The 21,070-nt window shown below is 43.5% G+C and overlaps 1 protein-coding gene across 3 annotated transcripts in view; it reads right to left on the reverse strand.

Annotated features, from left to right (window-relative positions):
* The window catches only part of QRFPR (pyroglutamylated RFamide peptide receptor), a 149,458-nt gene that overhangs the window by 94,246 nt on the left and 34,142 nt on the right, over positions 1–21,070 (reverse strand). For 2 of the 3 annotated variants that reach the window (XM_070757651.1, XM_070757653.1), the window contains exons 5-6: positions 20,693–20,790; positions 18,725–18,783 (exon numbers count right to left, since the gene is read on the reverse strand). In XM_070757651.1, the coding sequence (XP_070613752.1) occupies positions 18,725–18,783; positions 20,693–20,790 (157 nt within the window). Of the gene's footprint in view, positions 1–18,144; positions 18,784–20,692; positions 20,791–21,070 lie in introns of those variants that run through there. The other variant, XM_070757652.1, reaches the window with a different exon arrangement.

Here is a 21,070-nt window from a genome sequence, read left to right on the forward strand (position 1 = left end):
GAGAGAAGGGAAGGAGGGAGGGAGGGAAGGAAGGAGTGAGGGAAGGAAGGAGGGAAGGAGAGAAGGGAGGGAGGAGGGAAGGAAGGAGGGAAGGAGAGAAGGGAAGGAGGGAGGGAAGGAGAGAAGGGAGGGAAGGAAGGAAGGAGAGAAGGGAGGGAGGGAAGGAAGGAAGGAGAGAAGGAAGGAAGGAGGGAAGGAGAGAAGGGAGGGAGGAGGGAAGGAAGGAGAGAAGGGAAGGAGGGAAGGAGGGAGGGAAGGAGAGAAGGGAAGGAGGGAGGGAAGGAAGGAAGGAGGGAGGGAAGGAAGGAAGGAAGGAGAGAAAGGAGGGAGGGAAGGAAGAAGGAAGGAGAGAAGGGAGGGAGGGAAGGAAGGAGAGAAGGAAGGAAGGAGGGAAGGAGAGAAGGGAGGGAGGAGGGAAGGAAGGAGGGAAGGAGAGAAGGGAAGGAGGGAGGGAAGGAGAGAAGTGAAGGAAGGACTGTATGCTTTCATTCAAGTCACTTCTCTCTCCCTTTCCTGTCATTCTCTGTAGATGAAGGCGCTGATGACCCTGGAGACCCCCAGCCGTCAACATCTGCTTCTTCAGCCTCAGCCCCAGCCACATTCACAGCAAGCAAAGGGTGGTTTGAGAAATTTCAACGGCGCTATGGCCTGAAGAGTGTGTCATTGCACGGAGAAGCTGCCTCAGCAGATACAGGTGCAGCAGAAAACTTTGTCCAGGGCACGTTTAAAGAGCTAATTGCAGAAGGGGGCTACCTTCCAGAACAGGTGTTCAACATGGATGAAACAGGTCTGTTCTGGAAGAGGATGCCTTCACGGACTTTCTTGATGCAAGATGAAGCCAAAGCCCCTGGCTTTAAGGCCATGAAAGATCGGGTGACTTTGATCATGTGTGGGAATGCAGCAGGCTTTTTGCTGAAGCCAGGGCTAATCTATAGGTCACGAAATCCAAGAGCCCTCAAGAACAGAAATAAGAATTCATTGCCAGTGTACTGGATGCATAATCCTAAAGCATGGATTACAAAACCCCTCACGCGGGACTGGTTTCATCACTGCTTCATCCCACAGGTGCAGGTTTATTTGGCTGGCAAAGGACTCAATTTCAAAGTGCTTCTCCTAATGGACAATGCGGGAGGCCATGATGACCTGGAACATGAACATGATGGGGTGCAAGTCGAATTCTTGCCACCAAACACCACATCGCTTATCCAGCCAATGGATCAAGGTGTTATCCGCGCATTTAAGGCACTGTACATGCGCAATTCTCTTGCAAGCATCGTGGCAGCAATGGATGCTGATGCAAACTTCACATTGAAGGCCTACTGGCGTCAGTACACAATTGCATCTTGTCTGACGAACATTCAGAGTGCCTTAATGGACATGAAGTCACAGACAATGAATGCCTGCTGGAAGAAATTGTGGCCAGAAGTGGTGCATGCTCACAGGGGATTTGCTCCCGAAGAAATTCAAGATGCTGCAGTCCAGAACTCTGTGAAGCTGGCACAGGCACTGGGTGGAGAAGGCTTCGTTGACATGACACCAGAGGAAGTCAATGGTTTGCTTGATGAGCATGGCCTACCGCTGACAGACAGAGATCTGGAGGAGCTGACCAGGTCAGCGAGTGAAGAAGAGGAGGAAGAGGGAGCTGAACAAGGTGAGGAACAAGAAGATGTTGGCCTAACGCTGGAGCGGCTTGCAGAAATGAACAAAGCTGCTGCAAATCTCCAACGCATGGCGGAACTTTGGGATCCCCACATGACTCGCTATTTTCAATTTAAGGCCTCCCTTGACAACACCATTGCACCATACAGAGCCTTGTTAGCCAAGGAAAAGAAAAAGCGCCAACAACTGCCCATAACTATGTTTGTCACGAAGACCAAGAGGTCTGCCACAACATCACCTGCAGCGTCCATTGTAGACATGGTTATAGAAGAAGATCCCGATTTATCCTAGTTATGCTAACCCCCCCCCCCCAAAAATGTAAAAATGTAAATAAATATTTTTGTTATTTCTATCAGGATGACTAAGTGTGTTATTCAATGTGTACAGTACAGGTACAGGTAGAGGTACAGTACGGGATGGGAAATGGTAATTTGTGGGTTGACAGTGTTGGGACTGAGTGGCATAGAGAAGAATGAATGAATGACTGAGTGAATGAAATTCAAACACAGGTGAGGGCTGGGGGTTTTTATTCTAGCAACTTGGTTGGGCAGTGCAAAAAACCAGGTTAAAAATGAAGTCTGGAATCACAAAGTAAAGTTTCCTCACTGAGGACTAGCAACTTGGTTGGGCAGTGCAAGAAACCAGGTTAAAAATGAAGTCTGGAATCACAAAGTAAAGTTTCCTCACTGAGGACTAGCAACTTGGTTGGGCAGTGCAAAAAACCAGGTTACAAATGAAGTCTGGAATCACAAAGTAAAGTTTCCTCACTGAGGACTAGCAACTTGGTTGGGCAGTGCAAGAAACCAGGTTAAAAATGAAGTCTGGAATCACAAAGTAAAGTTTCCTCACTGAGGACTAGCAACTTGGTTGGGCAGTGCAAAAAACCTGGTTACAAATGAAGTCTGGAATCACAAAGTAAACTTTCCTCACTGAGGACTAGCAACTTGGTTGGGCAGTGCAAAAAACCTGGTTACAAATGAAGTCTGGAATCACAAAGTAAAGTTTCCTCACTGAGGACTAGCAACTTGGTTGGGCAGTGCAAAAAACCTGGTTACAAATGAAGTCTGGAATCACAAAGTAAACTTTCCTCACTGAGGACTAGCAACTTGGTTGGGCAGTGCAAAAAACCTGGTTACAAATGAAGTCTGGAATCACAAAGTAAACTTTCCTCACTGAGGACTAGCAACTTGGGCAGGGCAAAAAAACGGGGCGAATAGGGGAGAGGGGCGAATCGGGCGGGCGGGGTGTAGCGGCGAGGAGCTCGGAGGCGCTGGGGGGGGGCGGCCGGCATGGAAAGTAAACATTGCCAGCCTCCGAACTGCCGTCGCCCCACCATCTACGCATGCGCGGCCATTTTTAAAAAATTTTTTTTAAAAAGAGAGATCACGCATGCGCAGATGGTGCTTTTACTTCCGCGCCGCTACTTCGCGAATAATCGACTGTCGCGAGGGGTCCTGGAACGGAACCCTCGCGAAACTCGAGGGTTCACTGTACATCAAATTTTGCTTGAAACTAACTATATAAACATTTGTATGGTAGGAGATTACAACGGAATTGTAGACCCAAAAATGGACCACAAAACAGGGAAAAAAAGTAAACTGAAAAGACCTACATTACCAAATACGTTTAATAAAATGACTGAAGAATTAGATTTAACAGATATGTGGAGATTGAGACATCCAAAAGACAAACAATTTACTTTCCACTCTGGACCACACAACTCACTATCAAGAATAGATATGGTTTGGCTAAGCAAAAGATTACATAAATCAATAAAATCCCTGGAAATAGAACCTAACACGTGGGCAGATCATAATCCGATTACTATAATTTGGCAAGGAACAAAAAAAGATTATAAGAGATGGTCATTGAACACAAATTTATTACACGATGAGAAATATATAAAGATGATTAACAGAGAAATAAAATTATTTTTAGAAGAAAATAAGAAACAACCCACTACAACACAAATACTGTGGGACACACTAAAGGCATACACGAGAGGAATAATAATATCATATGCAGCCAAAAAATCAAAGGAAGAAAGAGCAGAACACAATTACCACACAAATAGAATAGTAAATTTGGAAAAAATCCTCCAACAAGACCCCACAAATAATCAAACAATAAACTTACTAAGAGAAGCTAAATACAAAATAAACACTTTAGAACAACAAGAACTTGCCAAAGATATAAAATATTCAAAACAAAAACACTTTGAATCGGCCAACAAACCGGGCAGATGGCTTTCGCAAAAAATTTAAAAAGCGAGAAGCGATAAACTAATCTATCACTTAGAAGATAAAAACGGAATATTACAATACGATGAACAGCAGAAAAAAGAAATAGTGAAAGATTATTACCAAAATTTATATAAAGAGGAATCAGTAGAAAGTACAAAAATTGCCAAATATATAAATGAGAATAATATACTAAGGATAGAAGAGCCAGACAAACAACTTTTAAACATGAAAATAACTTTACAGGAAATTCAATTGGCCTTAAAAAAACAAAAAAATAATAAAACACCAGGACCAGACGGACTTCCAGGAGAATTTTATAAACATAATAAAGAAGTATTCGAACCTATATTACTAGAAACTTACAATGAAATCCTGGAACAAGCTAAAATCCCGAATACTTGGAGGGAATCATACATCACAATGATACCTAAGGAAGGCCTGGATAAACAAAAAATAAGAAACTACAGACCAATATCCTTACTAAACGCGGATTACAAGATTTTTATGGCAATTCTCTCAGAAAGATTAAAAAATATATTAAATAAAATAATCAGCCCAGACCAAAACGGATTCCTACCTAATAGACAAATCTCAAATTGCACAAGGACAGTTCTAGATATCATAGAATACTGTGAAGCTCATCCAGGAGAACAAGTAGCCCTTGCATTCCTGGACGCACAAAAAGCTTTTGATAGCGTCAACTGGCAATACTTAATAGCTGTAATCAGAGAACTAAAACTGGGAACCAAATTCGAAAATATCATTAAAAATACATATACAACACAATCAGCCAGAGCGATAATCAATAATGACATGACCGAACTAATTTCAATAGAAAAAGGGGTAAGACAGGGATGCCCAATGTCCCCTTTGTTATACATATTAACCCAGGAAATACTACTAAACAAAATTTGACTAAATAATGAAATAAAAGGAATTAACATAAAAGACGAAGAGTACAAATTACAGGCATATGCAGACGATATTGTACTTTTCTTAGAAGATCCTATAAGTTCTGGCCCAGAACTAATTAGAGAAATAGAAATTTGTGGGGAACTCTCAGGACTAAAAATTAATAAGCAAAAAACGATGCTTATGACAAAAAATATGACTACAAAACAAATTAAAAAATTGGAAGAAATTACAAATCTACAAACTACAAAAAAAATTAAATACAGGACTAATATTATCAAATAAAATTTCATCTCTCAAAAAAGATAACTATAACAAACTCATACAAGAAACTAATAAAAACTTAGAAAAATGGAAGGATTTGCAACTATCCATGTTAGGTAGAATCGCTGTGATAAAAATGGACATTTTACCTAAATTCCGTACCTTTTTCAAACTGCCCCTATTAATATCGAACAAAATTTTTTCAAAGACATTAATAAAACTTTTTCAAAATTCATTTGGCAAAATAAAAAACCCAGAATTCAATTCAGATACCTCCAAGACACCAAAAACAGAGGAGGATTAGGACTCCCCGATTTGAAACAGTATTACACCGCAGCGTGCCTAACATGGCTAAAAGAGTGGATTAATCTCACTAATAAAAGAATACTGGTACTTGAGGGCCATGATCTACAGATGGGGTGGCACGCCTATTTATGGAGAGATGATAAACAAAAACAAACTGCCTTTAATAAACACATGATAAGAAAATCTCTCCTTAAAACCTGGTATGAGACTAAAAGAAAATTTTATAACAAAATTCCTAGATGGCTATCTACTATGGAAGCCATAGTATATCCGAATTTGATAGACCCAACCAAGACCATAAAATATAAAGATATCTTACACCCAAATGGAGAACTTAAAACTAAACAAGAATTGGAATTACAAAACTATAGGTTGGACGAGTGGACATATATACAAATAAAATCCAGATATAATAAGGATAAACAAACACCAGGTATAGCAAATTCCACCCAAACTCTGGACAAGATTTTAACAGGAAATGTGGAAAAACAGATAACCAAACTGTACCAGATTTTATTAGAACAGGAGAAAGAAAAAGAGATGATTAAAAATCCAATGGTAGCCTGGGAGAAAAATATACAAAGGGAAATCCATATAGCAGAATGGGAGAAAACATGGAATACAATAACTAAAATCACCCTATCATCAGCCTATAAAGAAAACTATTACAAATTATTTTACAGGTGGTATCTACCACCGGCAAGACTTGCCAAAATTTACCCAGCACTACAAAACGTATGCTGGAAATGCAATAAAGAAAAAGGAACTTTCTTCCATATGTGGTGGTCCTGCTCTAAAATTCAAAAAATTTGGGAAACAATTTACAAATGGTTAAAGGAAATTACGAAGGAGGAAAAAGAGTACTCACCGGAGGGGATGCTCCTTGGAATTTGGAAAAAATCATACTCTAAACAAACCCTTTTTTTATTGACTCACATAAACACAGCTACAAGAATTGCAATAGCACAAACATGGAAGAATGACGGCGCCGGACTTACCCGGCAGCAGGCTTTGCTGGAGGGACCGGGAGACACCGGACCCTCATGGCGGCCGCCATCTTGGATCCCGAGTGAAGTCTCGCGAGGCGAGACTTCGCTCGGGATTTCGGGCCTGATTGGCCCGGATGCTGATTGGTCCGGGCGGGGCCTGCTTGCCCTATATAAGGGCGAGCAGGCCCGAGGCTCAGCCTTTTCACCCGGAGAGCAGCCACGAGCAGACACTTGTCAGTCTGCTCACGGCGGCTATTTTGTGTCGGCCTCGTGTGTGCCGCCATTTTGTGGCCTCAGATTGTCGGCGAAAAGGCCTCCTCTGAGCTCGTGGAAGCAGCAGAGCCAGCATCGGCTGGGGTCCGCTCTGGTTTGGAGCTGCGTTGCCCCAGGGGTGTGGGTGTGGGGTGTTTCCCTTCGTTGGCCTCGGGGGCACTCAGGAGTCTTTGGGGAAGGGCGGCCTTGGGTATAAAAGGCCTGGGGTTGCAGTGGTGGGCGGTGAGGCCTTGCTGCCACTGCTTGGGAGGGGGGGAGAATTGGGCCTCCTAGGGCTGCATTGTAAGGCCTATTGCGTAGGGTAGGCCTTGCTTGGTGGGTGCAGGCTCCTTGGGGGTTAGTTCCCCCCCACAATTTTTATATTGTTAACAACAGATCATTAACACCGGGTCCCATGGCTCCTAAAAAGAGGCAAGCCCAGGCCCTTCCGGCCCGACCTGTGGTGCGGCCTAGGAGGGCTGCGAGGCCTTCTGCTCGGGCTCGGGCCAGTGCGGAGGGGCCCCCGGGGGTGGTCCCGGCGGCAGGGGGGGTGGGATTCATGCCCACAGTCCCTCAAACCGAGGTTTCTCTTTCTCTCTCTTGGGCCAGGGTCCCGGAGAGGCTCGATGAGCTGGAACGGTGGCGGTCAGGAACAGGCCCGGAGGGGCTTCCCATGACTGCCTCCGCAGCATGGGGTAGCGACCCTGAGGAGGAACCATCCCAGGATGGGCAGATGGCCCACACCGCGCAGCTGGCCCATACCGGGCGGAGGGCCCATACCGGGCAGATGGCCCAGTCGGGGCAGTGGTCGTCATTCCAGGGCCCAACTAGGATGGGCCCCCCGTGGGTGGCTTCCACCCCTTATGGGGCAGGTGAGGTTGCACCACACTCGGGCACTACACCGCTCCTCCCCGTGCAGGGTCCAGGGTTTATCCCGCCTGCATTGGGGAGTGGCAATAGCTTTCTGGGGGCCACTGTGGACACATGTGGGCAGGTTTGGTCCCCGCCGGCCCCGCCGGTAGTGGCGTCAGGGGTATCTTTCCCACCTGGGACAGGGGTGGGGGGTTGGATCCCTCCTCCGCCGGCCATTATGCCACCGCCCCCTTTGGTGTACCCACCGGGGCTTGGAGTGCTGGGGGCGGGGGCCGCCACGGTGTGGGACCCGTTCGCCAGCATCAAGCCTGGGGCCATCCCTTGTGGGTTGCCCGCTACACCATTGGGCTATCATCTCCACCCATCGGTGAAGGAAGCGATTTGGCGGGGGGAATATGTGGACCTTTTCTCCCTTTTAAATAGGGAGGTCCCCAAGCAGGACAAGGAGGTGGTGCCTGGGGAGAAGGTGAAGAAGACGAAAGTCACCAAGTGTTTCAGCTCATGGCTGTACGCTTTTTTGACTTTCGCTTCGGTAGTGATTCAGAGGCAGCCGGGTAGGGCCGCTGCCTTGCTGAAATACATTGATTTGATAGCGAGAGCCCACTTTGAGTACGCAGGCACGATCTGGAGGCACTACGATAAGGGGTTTAGGATGCACATCGCCCATGACCCCTACTTGCCCTGGGATATGGTGGTCCCGGACCTTTGGTTCCAGGCCACTCATATGTCCGGTAAGGAAGGATGTGATAGGACCGACAGCGGTCATTTTATGGAAGAGGAGCCCGTGACTCCCGCGCCGGCCAAGGCCGCGGCGGGGGGAGCAGGAAAGGGGGCCTCCCCGGCGTGCCATGAGTTCGCCGCGAAAGGGGCGTGTTTTCATCCCTTTTGCAGGTTTCGGCACGCATGCGGGAATTGTGGGGGGAACCATTTCCTCAGCTGTGTGTCCCTGCCCCAAGAAGGGGGCGGAAAAGAATGGCGGGGGTCCCCCAAAGCCTCCCCCGCCTGTTGGGGGTAAAGGGGCCCAGTCCAATCAATTTACAAGTGCTTGAGGGTTGGTTGGGTGACTACCACCCTCGCTCGAGAGCGGCCGCTCTCTTGCTAGGATTCTCGAAGGGATTTAGGATCCCTTATATGGGTGTTAGGAGGGCCTTCATGTCTGACAACCTTAGGTCGAGGGCAGGGTCCTCGGGCCCTTCCCGGAGCCGCCCTTCCCGAATCTTCGTGTGTCTCCCTTAGGTGTGGTCCCCAAAAAGGCGAGTGGTGAATTTAGGTTGATTCACCATTTGTCTTTTCCAAAAGGGGAGTCAGTGAATGACTTCATTCCTGACGAGCTTTGTTCAGTCCGGTATGCATCCTTTGATGCAGCCGTGACTATGGTTAGGAAGTGTGGGACAGGAGCCCTTATGGGTAAATGCGACATTAAGTCGGCATTTCGGCTCCTCCCCATACACCCAGACGACTTTGAGCTGTTGGGCTTCCATTTCGAAGGTGGTTATTACGTGGACAGAGCCTTGCCTATGGGTTGCTCTGTCTCGTGCTCTCTTTTTGAGAGTTTTAGCACCTTTTTGGAATGGGCGCTCAGGAGGCACAGTGGTCTGGGTACTGTCGTTCACTACCTTGATGATTTCTTGTTGGCGGGGCCTGCGCATTCGGAGCAATGTTTTGCTCTAATGCGGGACTTCGAAGCCCTTTGTGCTCAGTTAGGGGTGCTTTTAGCCTCTGAGAAGACCGAAGGCCCCGCCACCAGGATTACCTTTCTGGGTATTGAATTGGACTCAGTGGAGCAATCTTCCAGATTGCCCCTTGAGAAGTTGCTTAAGATCAGAAGAAAGCTTGATGAGGTGCTGGGCTGCCGGAAGGTTACCCTACGGCAGCTGCAGGAATTGGCAGGCATTCTTAATTTTGCCTGTCGGGTGGTTGTTCCTGGTAGGGCTTTTTCCAGGAGGTTGTACGACGCGATGAAGGGGCTCCGTTTGCCCCATCATCGTACCCGCCTTTGCGCTGAGGTCAGGGCTGACCTCGGCGTGTGGCAGGATTTCTTGGTCAGGTTTAATGGTTTGTCTTTTTGGAGGCACGAGCTTCTTTTGGAAGCCGAGTTGCAGCTCTGTTCTGATGCCGCGGGGACTTGTGGTTTCGGGGTAGTTTTAGGTGACCAGTGGTGCTGGTCGGCATGGCCTCCGGAATGGAGTGCCTCTTCGTTGGTTAAGGACCTTACGTTCTTAGAGCTCTTCCCCTTAGTAGTGGCCTTAGAGCTTTGGGGGGAGCAGTTTAGGGACAAGACCGTGCACTTTTGGTGTGACAACCTAGCGGTTGTCCATGTGGTGAATGCCCTGTCCGCTAAGAGCGACAGGGTCATGCGGCTTGTCCGCCATTTTGTGCACAGGTCCTTGTCCCTAAACGCGTTGTTTTTGGCTAGGCATGTTCCTGGGTTGGATAACGGGGTCGCTGATGCCTTGTCTCGTGGTCAGTTGTCCAGGTTTCGGACCATGGCCCCGTGGGCCCGAGAGTCGCCAGAGGCGTTCCCCGGCCACCTTTGGAGTCTGGGGGGGCTCCTGGGCGTAGGAGAGTAAAGGTCTGCTGGGGTATGGCCCTCTCTGTGGTGCCTGGCACTCTGGGAGATTAGCAGCAGACGGGTGCAGAGTTCGGGGAGTTCAGGCAGGATACGGGTTACCCCTATAGCTGGCCTGCCCCAGTTGTGTACCTGGCCATATTTGTGTCCAGCTTAGGCAGTGTGGCCTTTCAGTTAGGACTTTGGGGTCCAGGTTGCCCGGCCTCGCCTTTTGTCTAAGGCGGGGGCTGGTTGGTGGATTTATGGTGAGTTCCGCATAGTGAAGTTGTGGGACGGCTGGGCCAGGGCCTTATCGCTGGTTGCTAGGTCCTTTCGGCCTTCCATCTCATTGCCTTAGTCGGGCGGGTTCTGGAGTACAGGGTTTGGCTAGGCCAAGCGTGGATCCCGCCGCTTGTGGGAACGCTCGTTCCGCAGTGGCGCCGCCTCTAGTGCGGTGACGGCGTTCTCGATACCATTGTGCCTGGTTGGGGAGGAGGGGTGTGCGGTGGGACGGGGGTTTTCCACCGCTATGGCTGGGAGGGCGGCATCCCATTGCTGCGCCCAGGTGGTCCTGGGAGGGCAGCATTCCATTGCTGCGCCCAGGCGGTGCTGGGAGGGCGGCATCCCATTGCTGCGCCCAGGTGGTGCTGGGAGGGCGGCATACCATTGCTGCGCCAGGGTGGTCCTGGGAGGGCAGCATTCCATTGCTGCGCCCAGGTGGTACTGGGAGGGCGGCATCCCATTGCTGCGCCCAGGTGGTACTGGGAGGGCGGCATCGCGTTGCTGCGCCCAGGTGGTGCTGGGAGGGCGGCATACCATTGCTGCACCCAGTTGTTCGGGGAGGGCGGCATCCCATTGCTGCGCCCCGGTCGCTGGTCTTGCTCTTTGGGCAAGGACCGGTACTGCTTGGGGGTCGGTTGGGGACCCGCCAGGCTTGCGGAAGCCTGCGGTGGCTTCACGCTCTGTGGCCCGCCATGTATGTGGTGCGGTCTTCGGATCTTTGTGGGTCGCCATTTCCCTCAGGGCCATTCACCGGGTTAGGTGTAGAGGCAATAAGGCCCTGGGAAGGGTAGTCAGGGAATTAGGTGGGGTTGTAGTGGCCCATCCCCTCATCACTGTAGATCGGCCGTGGCTTTACCGGGCCGATGGCGTTCACCTGTCAGAACAGGGGAACGCCATTTTCTTACAGGACCTGCAGCGGTCTCTGCGTGAGATGGCGCAGCTAGAAGGGGGGAGTCGGGGGGCCAAGATAGAGATCTGACCCCCACTTCGTGGCAGGTTAGTGGCGGAAAACTGGGGGGTGGTTTAGCAACCGCGCGTTCTCCCTTGTGCATCTTTGGGGATGATTTACAGGTTCTCTGCAAGCTCATGGAGGGAGCGACTGCCTGAGCAGCTGGGGGGAACCTGTCTTTGGGTCCTGCACCTTTAAATTCCCGGATTCGGGTTAGCCGGTGGGACCCCCCGGCAGCAGGCTTTGCTGGAGGGACCGGGAGACACCGGACCCTCATGGCGGCCGCCATCTTGGATCCCGAGTGAAGTCTCGCAAGGCAAGACTTCGCTCGGGATTTCGGGCCTGATTGGCCCAGATGCTGATTGGTCCGGGCGGGGCCTGCTTGCCCTATATAAGGGCGAGCAGGCCCAAGGCTCAGCCTTTTCGCCCGGACAGCAGCCACGAGCAGACACCCACCCGCCCTCCCTATTTTGCAGTGTGCTTAGGGGTCGCCCTTAGGGGGCCGAATGGGAATTTTTTGCAGTTCTGCCTCTTAGCCGGGCTGTTTTTTCGCCCATTCCACACTGGGGAGATGGATGTGCGGTTAGGGGGTGCCTGTATTTTTATTAGATTAATTGGCTTACCTTTGGTCATTTGGGTAGGCAGGTTAGGGGCGGAAAACTGGAGGGTGGTTTAGCAACCGCGCGTTCTCCCTTGGGCATCTTTGGGGATGATTTACAGGTTCTCTGCAAGCTCATGGAGGGAGCGACTGCCTGAGCAGCTGGGGGGAACCTGTCTTTGGGTCCTGCACCTTTAAATTCCCGGATTCGGGTTAGCCGGTGGGACCCCCCTCATGCAAAGCATGGCAGGGTCGCAGGTGATGGAGTGGTCCCTCACCTGGACTTGCATCGAGATACGCCCATGAGTTGCCCAGGAAGTTTTTGCCCTAACGTCATTTCCGCCCCGGAAGTATTTGTTTGACCCTGCAGGTCCATTTCCGGGTCATAATTGATTATGCTAATATATGCAAATTTAATGAATAAATTATGCAAATTTGTGTTAATAAAAATGACCCAGTTTAAATCCAGCTCTTGTGTCCGTGTCGTTACTCCGTCTCTCCAGCAACGAACAGACTCCCAATGTAAATTTAATAATAGACAAGATATATACATGTGCAGAAATGGACGAGATGACAAACCTACTTAAGGGAAACAGAATCAATGAAACTAAAAGCATGTGGAACAATTGGCACGAGTGGATTCAAAGGAAAAGATTTGTATAATTCTATACAAAATAGCAGTACAAACTTTAAAAAAAATGAAAATACCATTTGAATGTTTTTACCATGTTTTGCATTGCATAGTATTAAGTTAATATTATCTATATAACAACTGTAACCGGTAAAAAAGTTGGATAAGACCTGTAAACTGTATAAACAAATTGTGATATATGTATCTATAAAACAATAAAAAGATTTGGGGGAAAAAAACTTTACTACACAAACCCGATACTGAAAAAGAAAAAATACAAAATTATAGATCAATCTCATTACTGAATGTAGATTACAAAATTTTTGTTTCAATATATGCCCATAGACTAAAAAATATTATGGTGAAAATAATACATGAAGACCAAAATGGATTTTTACCAGACAGGCAGATTAAAAATAATTTGAGGACAATTATAGATACATTAGAATATTATGAACAACATCCAGAAAAACAAATGGCATTAATATTTTTAGATGCTAAAAAAGCTTTTGACAACGTTGATTGGACCTTCATGAAATTACAACTTAATAAAATGAATTTTGGAACTAAATTTTTTAATATAATTGATGCAATATACTCTACTCAAACAGCAAAAATTATTTTAAATAATGACCAAACAGAAGAATTTAGGATACAAAGAGGAGTTAGACAAGGCTGCCCTATTTCTCCTTTATTATTTATTCTAACATTAGAATGCTTACTGATAAGGGTAAGACAAGATAAAAATATAAAAGGCTTACAAATTAAGGAGATATACAAACTTCAGGCCTTTGCAGATGACGTCATTTTTATACTAGAAGATCCATTAATTTCTATTTTAAGGTTAATAGATCTATTAGAAGAATATGGAAGAATAGCTGGCTTAAAAATTAATAAAGATAAGACACAAATATTAATTAAAAATATGACAGATTATCAGACAAAACAATTAGAAACAAAATAAAATATGAAAATAACTAAAAAAGTAAAGTACTTAGGGATTTGGCTATCAGCAAAATCCATAACATTAAAAGAAGACAACTATACCAAACTTTTAAAGCAAATTAAAAAAGACTTAGAAACCTGGAATAATTTGAAATTATCACTATTAGGTAGGATATCCACAATTAAAATGAATATTTTACCCAAGGTTTTGTTTCTATTTCAAGTAATTCCGATAAACCCAGGGAAAGATTTTTTTAAAGAATTAACAAAGATAACAAAAAAATTTATATGGCAAAATAAAAAACCTAGAATTAAACAATGCGCCTTAGAAGACATAAAAGAAAGAGGAGGGCTTGCCTGCCCAAACTGGAAAGTATATTATCAAGCTGCAACCCTAACTTGGACTAAGGAATGGCTTACTTTAAAAAATAGAAGATTATTGAACTTAGAAGGACATGACTTAATGTTGGGATGGCATGCCTTTATGTGGTACGAAAAATACAAAACACATTCTTATTTTAAAACACATATAATAAGGAAGGCACTTATAGAAGTTGGGAGTGATATAAAGAAAGATCACTTTTTAGTATTGCCTGAATGGATATCCCCGATTGAAGCTATAAGCCTCCCAAGCTTGTTGCAAGAAGGCAAGATTTGGAAATACAAAGACTTAGTAGACAACTAATGGAATTTAAAAACAAAGCAGGACTTCCTAGATGCGGGCATTGTCATAGATTGGTGGCAATACATACAAATTACGTCTAGGTTCCATAAAGATAAAAACACATACATTCTTAGAAAAGACAATAATATTTTAGGTAAATTATTAACAACTAACCAAAGAAAACTGATTGGAAAAACATATAAATACTTAATTAATTGTAAAAATATAGAATGGATATTAACAAACAATATGATTAGTTGGTGTAGAAACTTAAATAAAGAGATAGATTTAACTACTTGGGAAAAAGTATGGACATATAACTGGAAAATAACAAAGTCAACCTCTTTCAAAGAAAACCAGATCAAGATGTTCTACAGATGGCACTTACCACCAAACAGAATCTCAAAAATGTTTCCAACCAATTCACCTAATTGTTGGAAGTGTAAAACAGAAATTGGTACTTATTACCACATCTGGTGGACATGCCCAAAAGCAAAAGAATACTGGAACTTAATAGAAAAATGGATGAGAGAAATAACACAGCAGGAAATCAAGAAAACACCAGAGTTTTTTTTATTGGGTATATCCAATAATAAATATAAAAAAGACTTATATTACTTAATGGTCCATATATTGGTAGCAGCTAGGATAACCTTTGCATAAAAATGGAAAGACACTGAGATTCCAAAAGAAACAGATATTCTTTAAAAAAAATTAGATTGTGCCGAGCTAGATATGATGACGAGAAGGTTAAACAATCAAGAAGAATCAGAATTTTATGATGTTTGGCAGAAGGTTTATATTTGGTGGGAAATAAAGAAAAAGAAATAAAAGTATTATTTTGAATATTTGAAGTTAGTAGATAAATCATAAATAGCTAGTGACTATTTACAATATATATTATACATAACATAAATATCAAATTCTTTTCTTTTTTATTTTTTCTCTATTCTCTCTTGAAAATTTTTACATAGATGTTTATAAATTTTTACTTATTTCTATATTCATTATATCAAGATTGACATTTATGCATACCATATAGATGATATGATATCAAAATGATTTTAATATTCTTCCCCCCCCCCCTTATTACAATGATGACTTCTACTTTGAGCGGAGCGAGTGTAGCTCCACTAAATGTTACATGTGGTGTTTGTAATGTGTGTCTTTCTTTTGAAAATTAATAAAATATTTTATTTTAAAAAAAGAAATGGGGAGCCCCGTAGAATTGCTGCTGACCTTCTCTACGGGAGTGAGTGTCTCACCTTCCCCGTAATAGCCACAAGACGAGTGGAATGGCTGGTCCGACCTTTTTGGAACAGTAAGCGGAACCACTGCAACGGCCTGCTGTGAAGGCGGGCCAAGGATACAATGTCTATACAGGAGACAAATGTCCCCAGGAGTTGTGAGAGAAAGATCAAGGGCACTCATTGACAATGTTGAAGAAAGTACACCATGTGCTGAATTTTCTCCCCGCACTCCTCAGACAGGTAGATTTTGCCCGAACGAGTGTCGATTACTGCGCTGAGATGGGGAAGGCACGTGGTCAGATTCAAATGGCTCTTGGGGATGTTTATTGTTAAGCCATGAGCTTGCAGGACATTGATAGTGAGACAAAAATTATTTTGTGCTTGTGATGGGCTTCTGGACAGTATGATGATATCATCCAAGTATGCCATCAGGCGTAAGGAGCGGGGCCGTCAATATGTCCAGAAGCTTGGTTAAGGTTCTCGGTGTGGATGATAGACCGAAAGGTATTGCCCGGTACTGAAAATGGCGGTCCTCCAAGCAGAATCTCAGATACCTGCGATGATCCGGATGCACCGGAACGTGAAGGTACGCCTCCTTCAGATCGATAGACATCAGCCAATCCCCTCATCTGATGGAGGCCAGGACGGGCTGTAGGGAATGCATCTTGAACCTCTGATATTTCATGTAGATGTTGAGTTGCTTCAGGTTCAGTATCAAGCAGCATCTCCCAGAAGCTTAGGTACTATGAAGACTATCAAGTAATACCCCTGACCTTCCTGGTTCGGAGGAACACTCTTGATAGCCCCAATGTCCAGTAGGTGAGAGACCTCCTGTGATAAGAGGGCTAAGGGGTATTGAAGAAATCGATGTGGGGCGTGCAGATGAAGTTGATAAGGAGACCATGGGCTATGGTGGCCAATGCCCAGGGGTCAGATGAGGTGGAACCCCAGGAGGTGGTGAAATATTGAAGCCGCCCCCCTATAGGGATATGAACGTTTGAGTCATTTCTGCCGTCTGAAACCCTTCTGATTGGATCCTTTGAAAGGCTTCCTGGACTGCTGGAATTGAATAGATCTGTCGTTATCTCTGCCTCTATCAGATCTGAATGACCCCTGACCGTTGTTGTATACATTGTTTTTCTCTGTGTAATTCCTATTTGTTGTGATTTTCTTCTTACATAAAGTTTTTTCTTACTGTACTGGAAGCTGCAGGCAGAGTCCGTCTTTTGTCCTTCATCGAAGAGGGGGAATATAAAATGGAGGGCACTATTTTATATTTTTTTAGACTCAGTCCTGATTGGCTAGCAGACAAGGTCAAACCTATCCTTGAAGGCTAACTCCACTACATGAGAATGGGAGTTCAGGCAAGTAGTGTTCTGTAGCAAATGCAAAGCTTCCTGGTTCTGCAGCACAAGTAACATGGATAAAATAACAATTCTAAGCTGATTATGCCAGTAACTGTAATTAAACACTGAACGGGAGTTGGTAACTTTGCCTGCATGTGCTGATCAGTGCAAGTTCTTTTGGAGAAAAGTAAAAAACTATTTTTCCATCTCACTTGGTGAGAAGATCTGCAATGCCAAATCCTAAACTGCTTGTAAGCCCCGTTGTTCTGTGTCTTGGAAAGCCAGTTCTATTCACGGGCAGAAAAGTTTAATTTTTTTTATCAGGTTAACACTGGCTTCACTGTATCAACTATATTGTGTTACGTTTATTCAATAGCTGATTTTCAAATCCATCAAAATAAAAATAAAAATGGTCTCTGAATTAGTTTTAAGATTGCTTTCACATACCTTGGAATACTCATATCAAATGACCTAAGTGCCAAAGCCCACTGTAACAACATCGCCAAAAAGGCTTCAAGAGTTGTTAACCTAATCCTACTTAACCTCTGCTCCAGTAATCTCACACTACTAACCAGAGCATACAAAACTTTTGCAAGACCAATCCTTGAATACAGCTTGTCTGTCTGGAATCCACACTGCATTTCCAACATAAACACTCTAGAAAATATTCAAGGAATACTTTACTAGAAGAGTCCTCCACTCCTCCACTCGCAACAGAATACCCTACACAACTAAACTTACAATCCTAGGTTTACATCACTTTAAACACAACCTAAGCATAGCCCATAAAATCATCTGCTACAACGTCCTTCCTGTCAACTACTTCAGCTTCAACTACAACAACACACGAGCACACAACAGATACAAACTTTAAGTAAACCGCTCTAAACTCGACTGCAGGAAATATGACTTTAGTAACCAAGTAGTTGATGCACGGAACTCACTACCAGACTCTGTAATATCATCACCTAACCCCCAAAACTTTAGACTATCCACTGTTGACCTCTCCCGATTCCTAAGAGGTCAGTAAGGGGCATTCATAAGTGCACCAGAGTGCCTTCTGTCCCCTGTCCTCTTTTACTGGTATCATGTATATAAATATTATTATATCTTTGTATACCACCAATATGTACTTGACAAAACAAATAAATAAAAATAAATAAGGAATGCTTCTCAGAATCCATTCTGCACTCTTTCTGTAGAAAATAAGTTTCTACGGCTTTTTTCCTTTGTTATTCAGGATGGAGACATTAAGTTATTTTTAAAAAAATAACCAAGTACTGATTATTACTATATCAAATAGCTGCATGTCTATGATTCATGATCACAGGTTTGTTTGAGATTTTTTGCTATTAAACTGATTGTCAATAAGGCAACACAGCTCACCTGAGAGGGCAAGGATTAATTTCTTGTACTAAAAACACAACAGAAGATAAAGCAACGTAAAACTTTTTTAAAAAAAAAGATGGAAAAAGAAAACAGTCTCAGCAAATGAAAATGAACCATTGTGGGCTGTTCGCCTAATGCAGTGATGACCATATCTAAACCTAGTAGTTACTATCCTCAATTGAGGCAAACACAAAACATCTTCGTATTGTATACATTAAGCAAAGCATTTTAAATACAATATTTGAAAAACATTCCAAAATATTGGAACACAAAGATCCATTTTTGTTAGGATTCCAGTGAAGTGTCCCCAGTGAGTTCCGATGAGAACAAAGCCAGGTGCCTTCTAGAGGTCTTCTTAGGAAAGGATCGATCACAGAATTTTACTTCAATGTTCCCTTCACTGAATGCTTCTCTTCTTGTCTCTTCCAGAGAGACCAATTCTCTTCTACAGGCCCCTTCCTCATGCTGCATTATTGTGATTTTCAGGTTTTTGGGTTGTCTGAATGGAGACAGGTTTTCTTTCATAATACAAAAGCAAATTGCAGAGAGAAAGTTCTTCTTGAAGTTCTCATTCATAAAGGCATATACAATTGGATTGCAAATGGAATTAGCAAATCCTATTACCTGAACAATTCCAAATATCATCTTAATAGTGACATCATCATATTCTCTTTCAAAATTACCTACACAGAGAAAAATATGTTTAAGCATCTCTTCAATGGGACATGAATTATCTATTCAATCATTTATCTCATTATGTATCTCAACCAGTTAAGTAGAAATAAAACTCCAATTATTCCAAAATGAAATTTATACAAAGTTAATTGTAAGACATGTTCAAGAAATTCATTAAGAAGCATGCTATAAAATTTTTATCTGCCATATGCATAATTTATAGTGAATAACTTAATAAGCTGATGACTAATAAACTGGCTCTTGCCTTGCAAACAAAAGAAACTTCTTTTTTGTGCTTTCAAGTAAATTTTTGGTTTCCAGAGATTGAGTAAATCCCTACTGCCATTCTCTTCCTTGTTAAGGTTAACAAAGGGTGACTGGCTCAAGGTCATTCAATTAGCTTTGTTGCTAAGGCAGAACTAGAACTCATGGTCTTCCAGTTTCTAATTTAATGCCTTAACAACTGCACCAAATTTGTTCTTTTAGATAGAAAAGGTCTATTACTATTTATTTTATTTATATGTATAAATTTTTTCACTATTTATGACTAAATTTTTGCACTAGAAAGGGAAGCATAAAAGTAATTTTTTGCACTTATCAATAGCAAATTAAATACTGGTTTAAAATGGATATTCATTTAATAAAATTAAACAATATTAAACTATGATTGCCATGTAGACTATTTCAATATTCTTTTAATACTCTCTGGTATCCTGAAAGCAGCAACAGTATGAATCATATTCATTTGGTAGAAATATCTCAGACAACTTTATTGTTTTCTCCTTTATTAGCAGAGGGATAAAAAAAAGCTTAATAAAAGCTTTATCCGTATGAAGAAAGGACATTAAAGTAAAATAAAAATATATGTCAAACTGTACTGCTTTTCTATGGAAGAATAGGAACCCAATTAAGTAAACAGAACACCAAAATTCTGATCCCTTCGGTTTCATTATTACTTCCAAAGGCCAGAATCATAGCGCAATTTAGAATTGTATCTGAACAATTTTGGGATAGTTTTTCTTTCAAAAACCCTGATTGTTAAAGGTTTATATTGATGAGAAGTAAAAAAAAACCCTCTTGGGTGACTCTATAAAGCCCACTTCATAATCAGACTGAATTACAAAAGTTATTTATATGTATGGGCCATTCTCAATGGATTCTCAAAATGTACTGTAATTCAACTTTGTAAGGAAGGCACAAAAAGAAATGTACTCATACGGCAGTGGTGGCGAACCTTTTTTTCTTTGGGTGCCAAAAGAGCCTGCATGCGTGCTATTATGCATGCATGAGTATCCACACCCATAATACAATGCCTGGGAGGGCAAAAACATTTTTCCCCACCCACCCGAGGCCTCTGGGGGCCCAAAAGGGCCTGTTTCCCAAATTCTTGTGGGCCCAGGACCCAGGTTTTGCCCTCCCCGGGCTTCAAAGGCTTCGCTGGAGCCGGGGGACGGTAAAAACGCCCTCCCCAGAGGCTTTCTGGAAGCCAAAAACGCCCACCCAAAGTCAAAAATCAGCGGGTCAAAAATCAGCAGGCTAGCACACACATGCACTTTGGAGCTGAGCTAGGGCAATGGCTCGCGTGCCAGCAGATATGGCTCTACATGCCACCTGTGGCATAGGTTGGCCATCACTGTCATATAGTATAAAAGGCGAGGCATAAAAAATAACAGATAAAAATAATTGCAACGTACTCAAATGTAAATAGCTTGTATGTATAAATAAGAGGTTTTTAAAAATACATTGCAGGTGACTACATATTTATTAACTTGATTAAGCTTGACTCACAGATTCCAATAAACATGGAAAATTGTCTTTATTGGAATACATTTATTATAATATCATATATAAAATTCAATATTTATTTAAGCAAAGCAACACCCTCTGCTACTAATTAATAAAAAATAAACTACTTACTGTATTCTATTAACATGTGCATAACATGGAAGGGTGTCCAACAAATAGCAAACAAAACTACAACAGTCACCATCATCACGATTGCCCGCTTCTTCTTTCTGAAAATAGAAATAGTTTGGACTGTTGATCAAAATCACTTTAACATTTTATTTTAAAAATAAATTATATCCTGCCCTTCTTGAGAACATTCCCTAAACAGCAAGGCAGGCACTATAGCAGTCCAAAATTAAAATAATTTAAAGATATGATTTTAAAGCTGTGGTGATGCAGTAGTTAGAACTGCAGGCTAATTCTGCTGACTGCCGTCTGCCAGCAGTTTGGTAGTTTGAGTCTCACCAGCTCAAGGTTGACTCAGCCTTCCATCCTTCCGAGGTCAGT

Source organism: Erythrolamprus reginae, chromosome 7, assembly GCF_031021105.1.
Source record: "Erythrolamprus reginae isolate rEryReg1 chromosome 7, rEryReg1.hap1, whole genome shotgun sequence".
NCBI lineage: Eukaryota > Metazoa > Chordata > Lepidosauria > Squamata > Dipsadidae > Erythrolamprus > Erythrolamprus reginae.